The sequence below is a fragment of the Eupeodes corollae genome, chromosome 2 (genome assembly GCF_945859685.1).
Source record: "Eupeodes corollae chromosome 2, idEupCoro1.1, whole genome shotgun sequence".
NCBI lineage: Eukaryota > Metazoa > Arthropoda > Insecta > Diptera > Syrphidae > Eupeodes > Eupeodes corollae.
In genome coordinates this window covers 34,445,313-34,461,993 of record NC_079148.1, presented here as the reverse complement: position 1 = coordinate 34,461,993, position 16,681 = coordinate 34,445,313, and the positions used below count along the sequence as shown (strand labels likewise).

Sequence of the window (16,681 nt, the reverse complement as noted above, 5' to 3'; positions counted from 1 at the left end):
TTTTCAAAACTTTGAGATATTGGCTTTAATTTACTTTAATCTTTCAAAAAAATATTGTTGTCAACATTCAGTAAAATTTTGAAAAAAATCGAACTTATAGTTTTCTACAAAAAACTTAAAAACCAAAAAAAAAATTAACAAAAGTTGGTAAAAAATGATTTTTGACTCAAATATCTTTTCAAAAATTTGAAATACTACCTTCTTACTAATTTTTATTTATAAGAAATATTGTTTTCAACATTAGGACAAATTTTGAGAAAAATCGAATTGACAGTTTTTCCACAAAAAAATAAAACCTAAAAAAATGTATAAAAGTTGGTAAAAATTGATTTTCCACTCAAATATCTTTTCAAAAATTGTAGATATTGGCTTAAAACTACTTTCATCTTTAAAAAATATTGTTGTTAACATTCAGTAAAATTTTGAAAAAAATCGAATTGACAGTTTTTGTATAAAAAATTAAAAACCTAAAAAAAAATTAACAAAAGTTGGTAAAAATTGATTTTCGACTCAAATAGCTTTTCAAAAATTAAACATATTGGCTTCAAACTTATTTTATTTCAGAGAAAATATTGTTTTCGATATTCAGTAATTTGTATATAAAAATCCAACAGTCTGTTTTTTCATAATAAATTAAATCTACAAAAAATAGTACGCAAATTTGGTAAAAATTGGTACGAGTACATATAGACAAACTTTTAAGCAAGACAAATCGACAGACGGGATGGAAGTTATCAGTGTGGGGCGCATCCCAGCCTCTTTTATGTTTTTGTTTTTATAAAAATGGTTCTCCATTGAATTTTTCTCAAAATTTAACTACAAGTTAGCATCAACATTTTATATTTTATTTGAAAACCAATTTTAACCAATTTTTAGTAAAATATTTTGCTTGAAAAAAGTATTTGTTATAAAAAAATGACACTTGCATTTTTTTTAAATTACTTTACACGGAGAATAATATTTTGTGTAGAATAAACTCAATTTTTTTTTAAAGTTTTGAGTAGTATTTATCATATAGGTTTTAGTTTCTTAATACTTTCAATATTGTTATTTTCAAACTAATTAAAAATTAAAAAATCACACCGAATACAATAAATTCCTCTGGGAATCTCAATATTATTTTGATTTTATTTTTGTTTTATTTATTGATTTTGAAGAAAAATAATTTAAGAACTAAACAAAATTTAAGTTACTTTTTATTAAATTAAAAATATTTCAAGGAAACATAATTTTATTTGGATAAGCCTCTTACATTCTTCTTGGATTTTTTTTAATTGAATCAAATTTAATTGAACATTTATTAAATGCACATACATGCATATGTATATATATTTTATGGGGATTTGTTTATTTTTCCATGTAACTTTTCATAATACTCTGTTTATTCAATCGGAAAAAAAGCTTTTAAATATTTTTAATTATATCCTGTGCACTTTTTTTGTTGATACAATTTCCATTTTAATTGATTGTTTTAAAAATAATTTAAAAACCAAGCAAACATCCAATCATGCATATTAAAACATCAGTAAATTACTTAATATAACGTAGAAGCCTTATGTCTCAAGCCTTAGTTTGAAGTTAATAACTCTCCAAGAGAGACGCATAATAATGATTTTTTGGAAATATTATCTCGTGCTTCTAAGTTTTGTAAATTTAAAAGTGTCTGCAATCGATTCCGGTTTAACCGTGTTAATAGAAAAGGTGTTCAATCGAAACGATTCAAAAACGGTTTTCTTTATCGGGAAAAATGACAATTTCATAAGTGAATTTTCAAATACTCATCCCTCTATACCATTAATGATTTTGACAGATTTGACAGTGAGAAATAAAAATGTCAAGTATGACGAGGTGATTTTGGTAATGAAATGTCTCCACAATGACTCCCAAACCCGACTTCTATCGTTTTTTGAGAAATTTATTGAAAGTTTAGAATCTCGACAACATGTGATAGTTTCCGTAGACAACTATACAAACATGGAGCGATGGTTTACCTATTTGCATGAAAAAAGTTTCAAAAGAATTTACGGCAGTACATCAGACGATGACATTTCCTACTTTTACTCACCTCACGCATCGGTTGACACCAAAATTCAGCTTTTACCCAAGTTAACTTTGCCGAATGTTTTGCGAGATTTTAATGGATTCACCATCCGAAGTAATTTGATACGAATGTTTCCACTTACTTTTGTGTATCCTGACACAAAAGGACACGAGCAAATAGGAGGCTTCAGTGGACAGATGTTTATGCACTTCCTTCGAAAACATAACGCAATTTACAAAGAAATCCCCATGCAAAATACAACGAAATTCCATTTTTGGGAATTAATTAGAGCCGTGTCCAAAGGTCAAATCGACCTAAGTATAAATGTTTTCAGTTTAATCCTACCCTTAGTTAATAACACCGAAAGCATTGTGGCCGAGTACAGTTGCTATTTTGGGAAAATTGAAGAGTATAGGATCATGGTGGCCATCAATGGGTTTGTCCAGCCGGACGAATACTTTCTCAGGCCATTTGATGGGATAGTTTGGATATGCATTGGGTTGACTTTGATCTATATCACTGCTTTCGATATCATCTGGAAACTCGGCGCCAAGTTGCAGGTGGACATATGGAATAGCTTCACTCAGATATTTCTGAACATTCTAAATCTATCCCCTGAGAGGCCGATAACTTCTGCCTATCGACTTCATGCACAGGTTTCACTATTCGCCTTCATAGTCGGAAACATCTACGTCATCTACTTTACGTCCTACCTCACAGCTTACATTCCAATCAAACAGTACGATACCATTCAGGATTTGGTAGACAACAATATAAGTGTGATGATTTCACAATCGAAGTGGACCTGGCTAAGAGACAAAGTTCCCTACAGTGCAAGTCTCGAGAACATAATCCTGCCAGTCGACTATGACACCCTCTATGCCCACCTCCTGCCAATGAAAAACAAAAGCATTGCCTACATTCTGAACATCGACGAAGCCAAGTTGTTCCTTGAGTTTCATTCGAGATTTGATGAACCCATGTTTCGTATTGCTCCCGAAGCAGTATTTCCCGAATATTTTCTCATCTACCTAATGCCACGTCATTCCCCCCTCAAGGAAATTCTCGACCATTTTATTTTGCAAATTATGGAAACAGGCTTGATGAAGAGATGGAAATCGGATGTGGTGTTACAACTTGTGGCGGCTGGCTTTAAGAAATTCGTGAATCGCAGTACGGAGGCGAAGGAATTACTCAAACCACTAACTTTGGTTCATTTCGTTTTTGTTTGGAAATTATTGGGGGTTGGGTTGAGTTTGGCAAGTTTTGTATTTTGTTGTGAATATTTTTGGTGGTTTTTTGTAAAGAATAAGATGAAAAAGTTATTTTTTTTAAATTGAGAATTTTATCAGAAGAAAAATGTTTGAATTTTAAATTAACTTTATTTGAACTTTTGAACTTTACATATACCTTGAAGTGAATATACGAGTCAAATTGTTGGCTTGAACTTAGAAGAGCAAGAAACAAATCAATTTTGCCTTCAACTTTTAATAAAAACGATTTGAAAATTCAATTCAATGAAAATGTTTGACTCCGTCTAGAACTTCTATGAGCAACAAGAAATTTGTTTTAAACGTAAGATTTTAAATAAATGGGAAACGATATTTATTTTCTTTTATTTTATTACACCAAACAACAAAAAATTATAAAGTATAATTCAAATATTATTCAAAGCGCTTCTTTTTTTAACGCTGATTTCAACGATTAACACGGTTGTATTGATTATCAAAAACATTGTATTTTTAAACATGTTTTAAGGAACATAGAATTAAATTTAAGATATAATTATTTTTCGTTTTTCTAACCAATGAAATCTTGAGAACAAGACTTTTCTTTTGGTCTTGAAAATCATAAAATCAACCCATCAACTAAGACTGCTGACCAATTGATAGACAACAAAATTTTGTAGGTATTTAAAAATCCATAAAGAGCTACACAATTTATTTTTACTAAAGTCTAATATTTTCCATTTTCAAAATTCCTTAAAAAAAACTTACAAATAGAGTTTTTCAAATAACACAATTTAGAAACATTTTTCTAAATTTGAGTCTAACATAATTTGAGCCAAATAAATTTTTAGAAATCCTAGATTTTGAAATTATCAATGTATTAACTTTTTTTTTCATTGGAACTTACTTAAGTGGTATATACTTCCTCACTTCCTTCTAAAATTTATTCCACTCCAAGTTAAAATTATTCATACCAAAATGTTTATTTTTTTGTTTGAATATTAACATACCACTGAAGCAATAGAGCTTTCAATTATCCTAATTAGTTCTAAGTAAATTTAAAACCCTTCAGGTAATTTAAACAGAATTATCCATCTTTTTATGTACATATTGAATATTTGGCTTATGCCGGAGCCCTCAATTTATACCTAGATAATGACTTCCAAGAAAATACTCCCCACGTACATGAACTTTGCTTAAAAGCACTTCGTATATTTGAAGGAACATTATGAGAAAATTTAAAGATTTCTTATGTCATTAATTAATTGATAGATAAACATTGTCATCTTATAAAGAAAACTTCCTTAGTCGTTTTAATTTATTGATTACATTTTTTGCAATTGATAAAAACTTACAATCGATAAAAATATAATATTCTTTGAATAAGAACTTAATACCTCTTAAGAATTAGATGCATAGCTCTAAAGCAAACTTCAAAAGAAAAACATTGGGTATGGATATCTAAAAGGTGATTTTTTAAGAGCTTGAGAACTTTAAAAAAAAAAAACCATAAAATTTGCAAAATCTCATCGATTCTTTATTTGAAACGTTAGATTGGTCCATGATATTTACTTTTTGAAGATAATTTCATTTAAATGTTGACCGCGGCTGCGTCTTAGGTGGTCCATTCGGAAAGTCCAATTTTGGGTAACTTTTTCGAGCATTTCGGCCGGAATAGCCCGAATTTCTTCGGAAATGTTGTCTTCCAAAGCTGGAATAGTTGCTGGCTTATTTGTGTATACTTTAGACTTGACGTAGCCCCACAAAAAAATAGTCTAAAGGCATCAAATCGCATGATCTTGGTGGCTTGGTGAATTGTTCTCCGAAGTTTTCCCTCAAAATGGCCATAGAGTCGCGAGCTGTGTGGCATGTAGCGCCATCTTGTTGAAACCACATGTCAACCAAGTTCAGTTCTTCCATTTTTGGCAAGAAAAAGTTTGTTAGCATTGAACGATAGCGATCGCCATTTACCGTAACGTTGCGTCCAACAGCATCTTTGAAAAAATACGGTCCAATGATTCCACCAGCGTACAAACCACACCAAACAGTGCATTTTTCGGGATGCATGGGCAGTTCTTGAACGGCTTCTGGTTGCTCTTCATTCCAAATGCGGCAATTTTGCTTATTTACGTAGCCATTCAACCAGAAATGAGCCTCATCGCTGAACAAAATTTGTCGATAAAAAAGCGGATTTTCTGCCAACTTTTCTAGGGCCCATTCACTGAAAATTCGAAGTTGTGGCAGATCGTTCGGCTTCAGTTCTTGCACGAGCTGTATTTTATACGGTTTTACACCAAGATCTTTGCGTAAAATCTTCCATGTGGTCGAATAACACAAACCCAATTGCTGCGAACGGCGACGAATCGACATTTCACGGTCTTCAGCAACACTCTCAGAAACAGACGCAATATTCTCTTCTGTACGCACTGTACGCATTCGTGTGGTTTGTTTAATGTCCAAAAAAGTAAACTGAGTGCGAAACTTGGCTACAACCGCATTAATTGTTTGCTCACTTGGTCGATTATGTAGACCATAAATCGGACGTAAAGCGCGAAACACATTTCGAACCGAACACTGATTTTGGTAATAAAATTCAATGATTTGCAAGCGTTGCTCGTTAGTAAGTCTATTCATGATGAAATGTCAAAGCATACTGAGAATCTTTCTCTTTGACACCATGTCTGAAATCCCGCGTGATCTGTCAAATACTAATGCATGAAAATCCTAACCTCAAAAAAATCACCCTTTATTTTGAAGTTTTTTAAGCATTTTACCAAATTTCAAAACCATATTTATATTGTTACCTCTACAACTATTCTACAGAGGTCGGCAGAACAATTTTGACAGATGGTTAAAGTTTGAAGTGAGCAAATCGATAACAAGTTAATAAGTATGTTACAATAGATCACGTGATGGTCAAACTGCAAGTCTGCTCTTTTTGTATTTAAAGTTCGATTTTCTGAGCGACAAAACTATTTTGACGGATGTTCTTCTGTAGGCTTGGTAAGTTAAAACATTTTTTTTTACAAATTTAAAGCATTTGTCAAAAAGTTGAATTCAATAAAGGTCCGATTTGTGCAAAAATGGTTAAAACGGCAGAACTAAGTATTGAGGTTAGAGCATCTATTGTCGCAAAATTTAATTAAATTTAATTAATGTCTATTAAACAAATAAACAGAGAACTGAATTTATTAAGACAAACCGTACACTACCAAATAAACAAACATAAAAGAACTAAATGTACAAAATCTACCACGGAAGAGTAGAAAAGGAAAAACTACTCTAAAAGAAGGCAGGCTCATTTTGAGAGAATTCACCAAAAATCCTGCATTAACCCCTAAAAGCTTGAAGCTTGAAATGAAATCCCTCCAAAAAAGTTCCGTTAGTGAAAGAACAATCAGCAGACGTCTCAAAGAATATAATTTTGGGACGTATACCGTAAGAAAGATACCATTTATAACTCCTAAGAACAAATTAAAAAGATTGAAATTCGCAAGGGAATATGTAAATAAGCTTCTTAGCTTCTGGAACAAATTTGTATTGACCGATGAAAGTTCCTTGAGTTTCATGGATCACCATTTCCATTTGGTGATAGACTCATTGGAAACTCTTTCATTTTTCAACAAGATAATGCCCTTTGCCACAAAGGCAAAATATTCACTAAGTTTCTGAATGACATTTGGTTGGAAACAATCAACTGGCCACCCCAAAGCCCTGACTTAAATGTCATAGAAAATGTATGGGATTATATAAATCCCATCATCATGAGTCGCAGGAGGAATGAGACTATCATTGTTAAGAAATGCTCCAGAAACTTGTAGAATCAGTTCCAAAACGACTTTAAAAAGTCATAGATGCTAAAGAAGGCTTCATTTTCTACTAATTTATTAATAATTTAGTTTTAGTTTTTTTTTTAAGTTAAAATAAAGCTGTCAAAATAATTATGCCATTATCAAATTATCCATTTTTTGCCTAATATACAATTCCTATTTCAGTTTTGCCAAAAAAATGTTTAAATATCAAAATAACAAAATATTCACTCTGTCAAAATAGCCGACCACTAAATTCAATTTGATAGCGTTGTTGACATTTAGGGCCGTCCAAAATGTTGGCCTTTTACTTGAGATACATAGGAATCGTAAAAAATACCTTAACCGAGATTTTAATCAAACATGACATTACGATGGTAGAAAAGTGGGTCCCCCGGTTCTGTCCGTCTGTCTGTATTTGCTCCTACAGTCTAAATAGCTGGTCAAAGTCAAAGTTTTACGTTAGGTGTCTTTTCATTTTTTTTAGAGACTGAAAACAACAACTCACTTTACAACTGATTGGTCAAAAATCAAACATTTGAATTTGCTCAAAAACGAACCGATAGATTTTTGATAAGTTATCTATTATCTCTAAAAATTGTTTTCTTGATTTGACTTCTTTGACAAAAAAACATACTTTACTTTGTTTTTAAGTTTCGAAGAAGTTATTAATCCATTTGAATAACATTAATTGATAATAAATTTAATTATTTCGTTTCTTGATTTTTAAATTTGGTTTGTTTTTGTTTATCAAAATTCCATATCGCATTTTTTAACATTCAAAGATAAAATATTTTCAGCTTAAAAATTGCCCCTCGAAGTCTACTTATGATTTATCGAAAAGAACATATTTTTCATCTGCCTTTTTTCAAAAATGTTCAATCACTGCGTCTTAACCAAATTATAAATTTCTCAAAATTTTGTTTTGTGAGGAAGATTTTTCGTTTTCTTTTAAATATTTCAAAAAAAAAATGTTTTGAAAATAAAATTGTCTGCCGGAAAACAAAACATCAGGGAGTTTTCATTTCCTTACTGAAAAAACATAAATCTATGTTTAACAATAATTTTGTTTAATTTGTCTTCAACAAAATCAAAATTCAACATAATTTTTTAGATTTGGTTAGAAACAAGAAGAACTTAACAGCGCAGCTCACCTTCATAACTTTATACTGCTTAAGCCGTGAAGTTTACTATTGTCTGGTGTTTCCAGAAATTTGAAACAAAATACAATGTTTGATTTCTTGTACAATAGTTTTGGTTATGCTCCTGAACTTTCTTTCAATTACTTGCTTGGCGAGTTCTAAGACTTCTAATATTCCAAAAAAAATCAAGTTAATTTTTCTTTGTTGCTGAACTTTCTGGCATTTTTAAATTTTGCAATTGTTTCCCCAAAGTAGAAGATTTGATCCGATTCTGAATTGTGAGATAGTGTGTAGAAAATCGGTTTTTACAATTTCTTAATCATCTAAAATTTGTGTTGGGGTATAACATTTGTTTATAAACCCTTTTGAATATTATTTTACAAAAAAACCTTATTTCGCCTTTAAAAATTAAGTCTATTAAAAAGTTTGCATATAACTTGTGTATAAAGCTCATAAAATATATTAACATTTTAGAGCTTGGCTCATAAAATATATTAACATTTTAGAGCTTGGCTGGGACCAGTTAATTGCCACAGGCAGGCATTAATAAGTACCCATTTTCTCATTAATTAACATTGCCACAGGTATTAATAAGTACCTACTACCTCAATAATTAACAATCTTATTCATCAAATTTCAAAAACTTACTACATTAGTTTTAATGAAATTACGTATGTATACCTTCATAACACTTCCTTTTTCCTTAACGCACCTATCTGTCATTTTCTTTATATAGACAGACCTACGTAACGTAGACCTAAATCAATTTATCACCAAAAAACCTAAACAAAGTTTTGGTTATTTTGTCTTAAATAATTTAGTTGTTTTGAGAAGTTTCCAACCTTAATTGTATCTTCAATAATATGTTAGATTTAAGCATAGATATGTGACATTTCATTAATACTGGAAGATGGACCTTTACTTATAGTAAAAGTTTGTGTTTACTTCTATGGAATTTTAGTTGTTAATTATACATTTACTCGAAAATCTAATATTCAAATAACATGTTCAATTCTCTTAATGCATGAATTATGTTGGCGAAAAATTAAAACAAAAAAAAACATCTTAATGACTCAAAAAACAACCAATTCAACAAAAATACGTATTTAAAAATTCTAGTTGTGTCACCTGAATACGTCAATTACAAAACACAACAATTCGAATTCTAAAACTTTATTACATGTCAGTAATTTTTCAAATTATCATTTCTAACTCTAATATTTCATAAACCTCATGTGTCATACAAACGTATCTATCTAAATATAGCTCATTAATAAGTGTGCAATAAAATAATCCGCCCATAAACATCGAAATCAACTTAACCATAAATCCACTTAATTTCAAATTTAATACTGCCATAAGTACGTCAAACATATGTACTTGGGTTTGTTTTGTCACCATAGCGTAGGTTAGTCCTTTCAAAATATGCATAGAGTCAAAATGTACACATATCCATGAATATCAACCGTGACACTATTTCATAGTTATTATGTGAAAAAGCTTCATCAAAAATTGTATTAGGTATTTAGTATAATTACCAATGGACTTATTATAGACTCAAAGGCACTTTTATCATTTCTATACAATCACATTCGCGCATGCATATCCCATAATAATATCCACAAATATGTAAGTTTGATGTGTAGAATATGTGATAGAATTATTTATTCGAAAATCATTCAAATGAAACACAACACTATCGTTAAATCCCTTAATGACAGTCAATAATTGACACACCATAAATAAAGCTTATCAATAATGTCATAGAGAAAGGGCACAAATTAGCAAGAACAAAAAAAAAAAGATCACCAGGATTGTAAGGATTTCAAAAATAAGAAGGGTAAAAGGTCGCATGGGGTGGAACTTCTACGAAAAAAAATATAACCTGTCTATCGTCCTTATGATAACATGTCACTTACCCTTTTCTCTTCCACACCAACAACTCCGATGAATCCGACTCCAACACACATGATATAGGGTTTAGAGGGGGGATGAAAATCCAAACAAATATAAATCCTCGGTTAATCCTTAATCAATATGGCAGCCCGAGACGGCTCGGCTGCTGCGGCTATATTACAAAAAAAAAAAATAGCAACAAACAACACAACAAACGCACAAATAATATTATTCCCAACAACACAATTACAATTCATGAGATTTGATCCTTAAAACTGATTTCATTCAAACCAAGACAAGACAAGGCAAAGGCAAAGGCAAACTCAAAGGCGAAGGCAAAGGCAAGGCAAACTCAAAGATTCACAAGACAACAACATTCGAATCACGTCGTCGTATAGTCGGCGCTAGCGTAGCTCGTTGTCGTCGAATGGCACACTAAACAGCACAAGCACTTTCCACGTTCTACCCCTGTATGCCTATCTATCTATCCATGGAAGACAAGACACGAATCGTTGTTGTTCGAATTAAAGCCCGTATAGCTTCAAGACCATGTAGCTATTGTAGCTGTAGCTGTAATTATAGCTCGCATCGAAGTCGAACTGAAGGAAAAGGTTATAGGAGTTGGCATAGAGGGCTATCCAGGGTGGTAAGGTAGTAGGTAGGATGGTATATAACAGAGCAGAACGGCGCGACGAGACGAGACACACAATCTGCACCTTTGGTCACACTTAAAAGAATTGCACTTGTACTAGATGCTTCTTTCTCTAACAATCTAGGCCCGCACACTTCTTTTTCTTATAGATACTCATATGATGAACAAAGACACTTTAGGCCTTCTCCGTTGTTGCCTTTGCACTCTTATTCTTTTCTGTGATTATAATTAAGGCTCTTCCCTTATTCTATGGGCTTATGTGAAGGTATGTATGTACTTGAATCTTACAACCCGCCCGGTCTACTTATTTCACCTCCACTAAACACAGATATGACAACGCCATGGACTATGACAAAGATAACGAAAACGAAAACAACAACAACACCGAGAATACCGAGAACAAAACATATTCACATTTAGATTCACTTCACTGCTTTTGTTTTGCTTATTTAATGCACTATTTGCCCTAATGAGAGGAGTCGTATATAAACATACTAAATATTATACCAAATAGGGGCTAAGAAGGGGCGTAGGAGGTGCACACACACTCGTACAGGGTTACGGAGCCAAAAGAATAACACTTTGTTGGTTTCGGAAAGAAAGACAATATGATATCTATGGCCATAATTCAATGCCGCCAAAAGCAAATGGAACCCGATTCCGTTAGTTAAGGATTATTATCATTATTATTAATTATGATTCGACTACACACTTAAGAAGGTATTTGTGTTTTGAGTATGTGCTCCACTTTGACAAAAAAAAACGGCACCACCCGTATAACGGTTTCCGTGCGTTGATTCTTTTTTTTAAAAAAAAAAAAGGAAACCAACAAAACTCCGATAGGAAGGTTATGCGGTATTTCGGTTTCGTTTCGTGTTTGTTATCCTGTTCCTGTTTAACCGATAAATCCCGTGAATTGAGCTTTGATTTTGTTATTTGAGTGTCAAAGGATTCGCATATACGAGTTCGAGAATCCTTGCGTGAATATGAACCGTTCGATTTGACGTGCGAGTTTAGACTAAATTTGAGGAAGAGATACAGTTAACTTTTATAATATCAAAATAAAATTGAGTGAGCTTTCAGGGTTTCTGTGCACTGCCATACCGACGCACAACTGACAATCTATTAGTAGTAGTGGGGTTGGGTTGGTGGTAGTTTGCACTCAAATTTTGAGTGAAAATTTGATTGTGTTGTAGGAAGATGGGATTTTATATTTTTGTATAGGTTTATTTTTTTTCCGCGAGTCACGGAGGGAAGGTTTTTTGTCTAGACCTTCATTCAGTTCAGCTAGGGAAGGTGAGAGTGTTGAAATCGAAATATATAGTGTCGTTATGAAGGTTGGTTAGGTTTTCAATAGATAAAATGCTTTGAAACAACATAAAATAAATTAATCAAAAAAGTTTGAATGCGTTAAGTGTGTAAGATAAAGAATGGAGTCGAGGTGCGAAATGGCTTAAAGGTACCCATGCAGATTTAGTCTGAGAGTGTTCAAAGATAAAAACATTGAAACAACAATAACCAGCAGTTTTTTAATGAATAACTCAAGGTGTTTTCAATAGAAGGTGTTGTAAATAGAAGGCAGAAAATGCATAAGAAACGAAATTTTTTTAAATTTTACCTAATCTCTAAAACAAAAGTTAAAACCTACCGATTTTTAAATTAGTCTTTCATTGATGAAAGATAAATATAATAAATATTATGTATAACATTATAAACAATACTGAAGTTTTTATAACACTTCAGAATTGTTTTGTCTGTTTCTCTGTTTTTTCTTCTCAAAGTTGAGGTAGAATAAAATTATTTTAATTAATTAATTGAGGAAATTTGACGTAAGATTCCTACATATCAATAAAAATAAAAAGAGTTTTTTAAAATTATTATCAACAAAAGTTGATTCTTAAAGACTTAATTTAAGTTAACACGTATTGAAAGTGAAAGTTAACTTTTAAAGTGAATCACAAAAAAATGTTTTTAAATTATAACTTTTACGATTTAAAAACTTTGTACAGTCTTCAAATATGAAAGTCTGAAATTTTTAAACAAAATATCTCTAATATTAAACTTCCTATTTCGATTACTTTAGCCAGTTAATATCTCTAAGAATTCTGAGAATTTTCTAAAACGGAAACATAAACACAATTCAATATTCATTCTTACTTAGCAATCAGATTAGATTTTACATTTCTGTTCATCTTTCCTGAGTTGTACAATTCTTGAGAAATCGAATCATACATATATTCTTTACTCAGATTTATGACAGCAGAAGTTGGAAAATTTGAATGAGAAATTTTGTTTACATTTCTGAGAACTATAATTTTGACATTTATGTAAGTTTCAAAATCTTGTTTCATACACAAAAATGTGCATATATGTAGGTCCATTGGCATAAAATGAATTCTGAAATACTTGATTTAAATTTAAACAAATTTTATTCTACTCGCTATGATCTTATAAAGAATTCGTAAGAATTTAAAAATATATTCAATGACAGTTGTTATATTTCGAAGAAATTCGGAACCTCGAATATATTGTTGCGAAAATGACTTAGTCCACCATAAAAATAAACAACATAAACAGATCTTTTTTTCTGAACTTATCAGAAACATAAACAACGTTTCTACGAAGTGTCAGATGAAGGGGAACGGCCGAATAGTTGAGATAGAAAGAGACACCTGTTTATTGCAAAGAAGACGACTACAGGATTCATAAGGGAATTTTCGTGGAGACTTCGGAAGGCATAAAAGGCGCGCGTTAAATGAAGCGCGCTCGCAAACTTCCGTAACATTAATCCTACAAACCAACATCAAATTTTTCCATCAAAAAATATACCTCTCGGGAACCAGAGGCTTTGAAATAAAAATGTTTTTAAAGCTAAAAATTGTTTTATTTATTTTCAAGGGTTCTTTCTTTCCTCGATTGTTACGTTCTTGGCGATTTTGTATGCAATATGTATAGGGTTTTTAAATTGGCACGGGTAGATTTTGGCGCCTCGTGGCGTCCATTTTTTTGGTGACATTTATTCAATCCTTTCTTAAATATTATGTTGTTTATGCCAAATCATAAAAGCAAGTAACACAATTGAACAGCACGTTCAAATGATAAAAGTTTTTTTTTATCAAATTGAGTGTTCGTTAACGAAAATGTTGCGCGAATTGAGCACCTTTACAGTCATCGGCTGACCTTCCAACCGTACAGACCTGTTTTCTTCAGAGTAAATAGCGAACTCTCGTGATTCTTTTACTTTTGCGCTTTCGTTACTAACATCCTTTCCTTTTCATTCCCATTCATAAACTTTTTACACATATAGATAACCACAATACAAATTTCCTAAAGTATTTAACCTCATCTAAGGATGGCTCCGAAACCATTCCGTCCGGGTAACCGGTAACCGAAGCCATTCCGTCCGGGTAACCGGTTCGGTCTCCTCGATGAACTTACGCTTTTCGATCCTCCTGACCCGCCGCCTCCTCCTCCAAAAAGAAATAAGCCATCGAACAGCTTGTTTAGAGAATTCCCCTCCTTACCAACTAAATTAATTTTTAAAAATCCCCGCTTTGTACACATAACTCCCAAAGATGATTCCAAGCCCTTAACCAAAATCAGTGTGCTTATCCTTAAAAAACTTATTGACTCCATCAGCACGCATTACGAAAAAATATCCCAATTAAGAGACGGTTCCATCCTTATCCTAACAAGAGACCAAAACATAGCGGATAAATTTATTAATTCGAAAGTTTTAGATAGCGTTTGTCCCGTTAATATTAAACTGAATTCTAACCTCAACCTATCTAAAGGCATAAATTAACAATCGTTTCACTTTATATTCCACCTAACCAAAAATTTGATTCCACTGATCTTGAAAACATTATAACCAACATCTCAACACCAATTATCCTAACCGGTGATTTCAATTCTTGGAGCCCTTCTTGAGGATCTCCGACACTAAATAGCCGAGGTAAGTTAGTTGAAAACTTTATAGCTAACAAAAATCTCACTATCCTTAATGATGGTCTTTCTACACATGGTTCTTTTACTCACGTTGACCTAACCCTATCGTCCCCACATCTCATACCAAAATTAGTCTGGAAGGTCTCCGATGACTTGTACGGCAGCGACCATTTCCATATTCTTACAACTCTATCAATGGAGACTAATCCCAAACTTCCAAAAGCCCAACCTAAATTCTTGACAGAGCTAGCAAAATGGGATCGGTTCCAATTTCGAGATCACAAGGCAAAATTCACTTAGATTATATTAATGAGGTAAACAAAGAAGCTGCTTCTATCACCAAGTCAATCCGCTACGCAGCTAACCTCAGTATTCCCCAAATCACACCACAACTACATAATAAAACAGTCCCCTGGTGGAATCTAAATCTCAACAGCCTGCGACAAAGAAAACAAACAGCATTCAAGGCTTTAAGAAAATCAGCTAGTTTAATCGAAACTTCTATTACTATTGTTGAACTCGAAAGCTGTTTGTTCTCCGCAAAAGGAAAAACTCCTGGCTTCGACAAGATTTCTTATGAAATGCTTAAAAAATCGCCCTCTTGTCTCAGATCTAAGCTTCTGTCTTTGTACAATATCATCTTTAACAATGGTACTATCCCTCAAGCATGGAAAGTTGCAACCATTATACCTATACCAAAACCAAACAAAGACCACTCCACCTTATCAGGTTACCGTCCCATATCCCTTCTTCCCTTTGCATCAAAGATTTTGGAAAAAATTGTTTCGAAACGAATCTTTTGGCTCATCGAAAAAAACAAATTTATTGACAAAAATCAACTTGCTTTTAAAAAAGATAGAAGTACCACCGACTCACTTATTCACCTGGACTTTTTCATATCCTCAACCCTTTCTGAAAAAAACCACGCTTAGATCTTGGCAACTGATTTTGAACAGGCCTTTGATAGAATTGGCCTACATGTCATTCTAAAACAATTAATCGAATGGAAAATTGGGCCAAAAATTTTAAACTATGTTAAGGCTTTTCTCTCAAATCGCAAATTCAGAATAAAAACTAACAACATTTATTCCAGCATCCACAGTTTAAAAAACTTTATAATTGCTTTTAACGAGATAAACAAAATTGTTCAAAATTATTCAGACATAAATCATGTACTATATGCAGATGACCTTATATTGTTTTCAAAATGTAAAGATCTAACAGTTTTAGCAACAATATTCTCAATAATAATTACTAACTTGTCAAATTGGGGTAATATATCTGGATCCAAAATATCCACTTCAAAATGTGAAGTGGATAATATAAATGCCAAAAATGTATAGTAGGAGTTAGCCTTAATAATATTCCTATAAAAAATGTCAGTAATTGTAAAATATTAGGTATTTTATTTAATTCCAAATATAGTTTTAAGGACCACTGTACTTATATTAAAAAAAGCCTAACTACCAGAGTAAACATAATTAAGTACTTGAACTCTAAAAAAAGTAATTGTAATTTAAATACCATTATTTCTATTATTCGTTCTATTATTCTTTCCAAAATCGACTATGGCCTCCCAATTTATGGAAAATGCGCCAAATCAACCTTGCAACTCATTTCAACACCATATCATGCAGCCATAAGAAACAGCATTGGAGCTTTCCGCACAAACCCCATAAAGAACATCCTAGTCGAAGCCGGTCTTCCTAATCTAACTGCAAAAACCGAATTTCTCACCTGGCAAATCCTTAAAAAGGTCAACTCTCCGTTCCCTACACCGATTCATGACGATACTACAAAAATATTAAAACGAAAAAGAACACCAAAATACCTTTCAGCCCTCCAAAAAGCTATCAGAGACGCAGTTAAACTTAACACGCCCATCATCATTGATAAAAATGCTCAAAAAATTCATAAGACTCAGAATGGGACACACCCAGATCACTCATGAGCATCTAATCACC

At 32.3% G+C, this 16,681-nt stretch overlaps 2 protein-coding genes across 2 annotated transcripts in view; one reads left to right on the top strand and one right to left on the bottom strand.

The window, feature by feature from the left end:
- LOC129947296 (uncharacterized) overlaps nt 1-11,557 on the bottom strand; it is a 120,069-nt gene extending 108,512 nt beyond the window's left edge. Inside the window, exon 1 of the mRNA XM_056057807.1 lies at nt 10,141-11,557. The gene's annotated coding sequence lies outside the window, so the exon portion shown is untranslated. The remainder of the gene's footprint in view (nt 1-10,140) is intronic.
- Nucleotides 1,975-16,681, top strand: part of LOC129944837 (uncharacterized) — a 30,521-nt gene continuing 15,814 nt past the window's right edge. The window contains exon 1 of the mRNA XM_056054498.1: nt 1,975-3,252. Within this exon, the coding sequence (XP_055910473.1) occupies nt 1,975-3,252 (1,278 nt within the window). The remainder of the gene's footprint in view (nt 3,253-16,681) is intronic.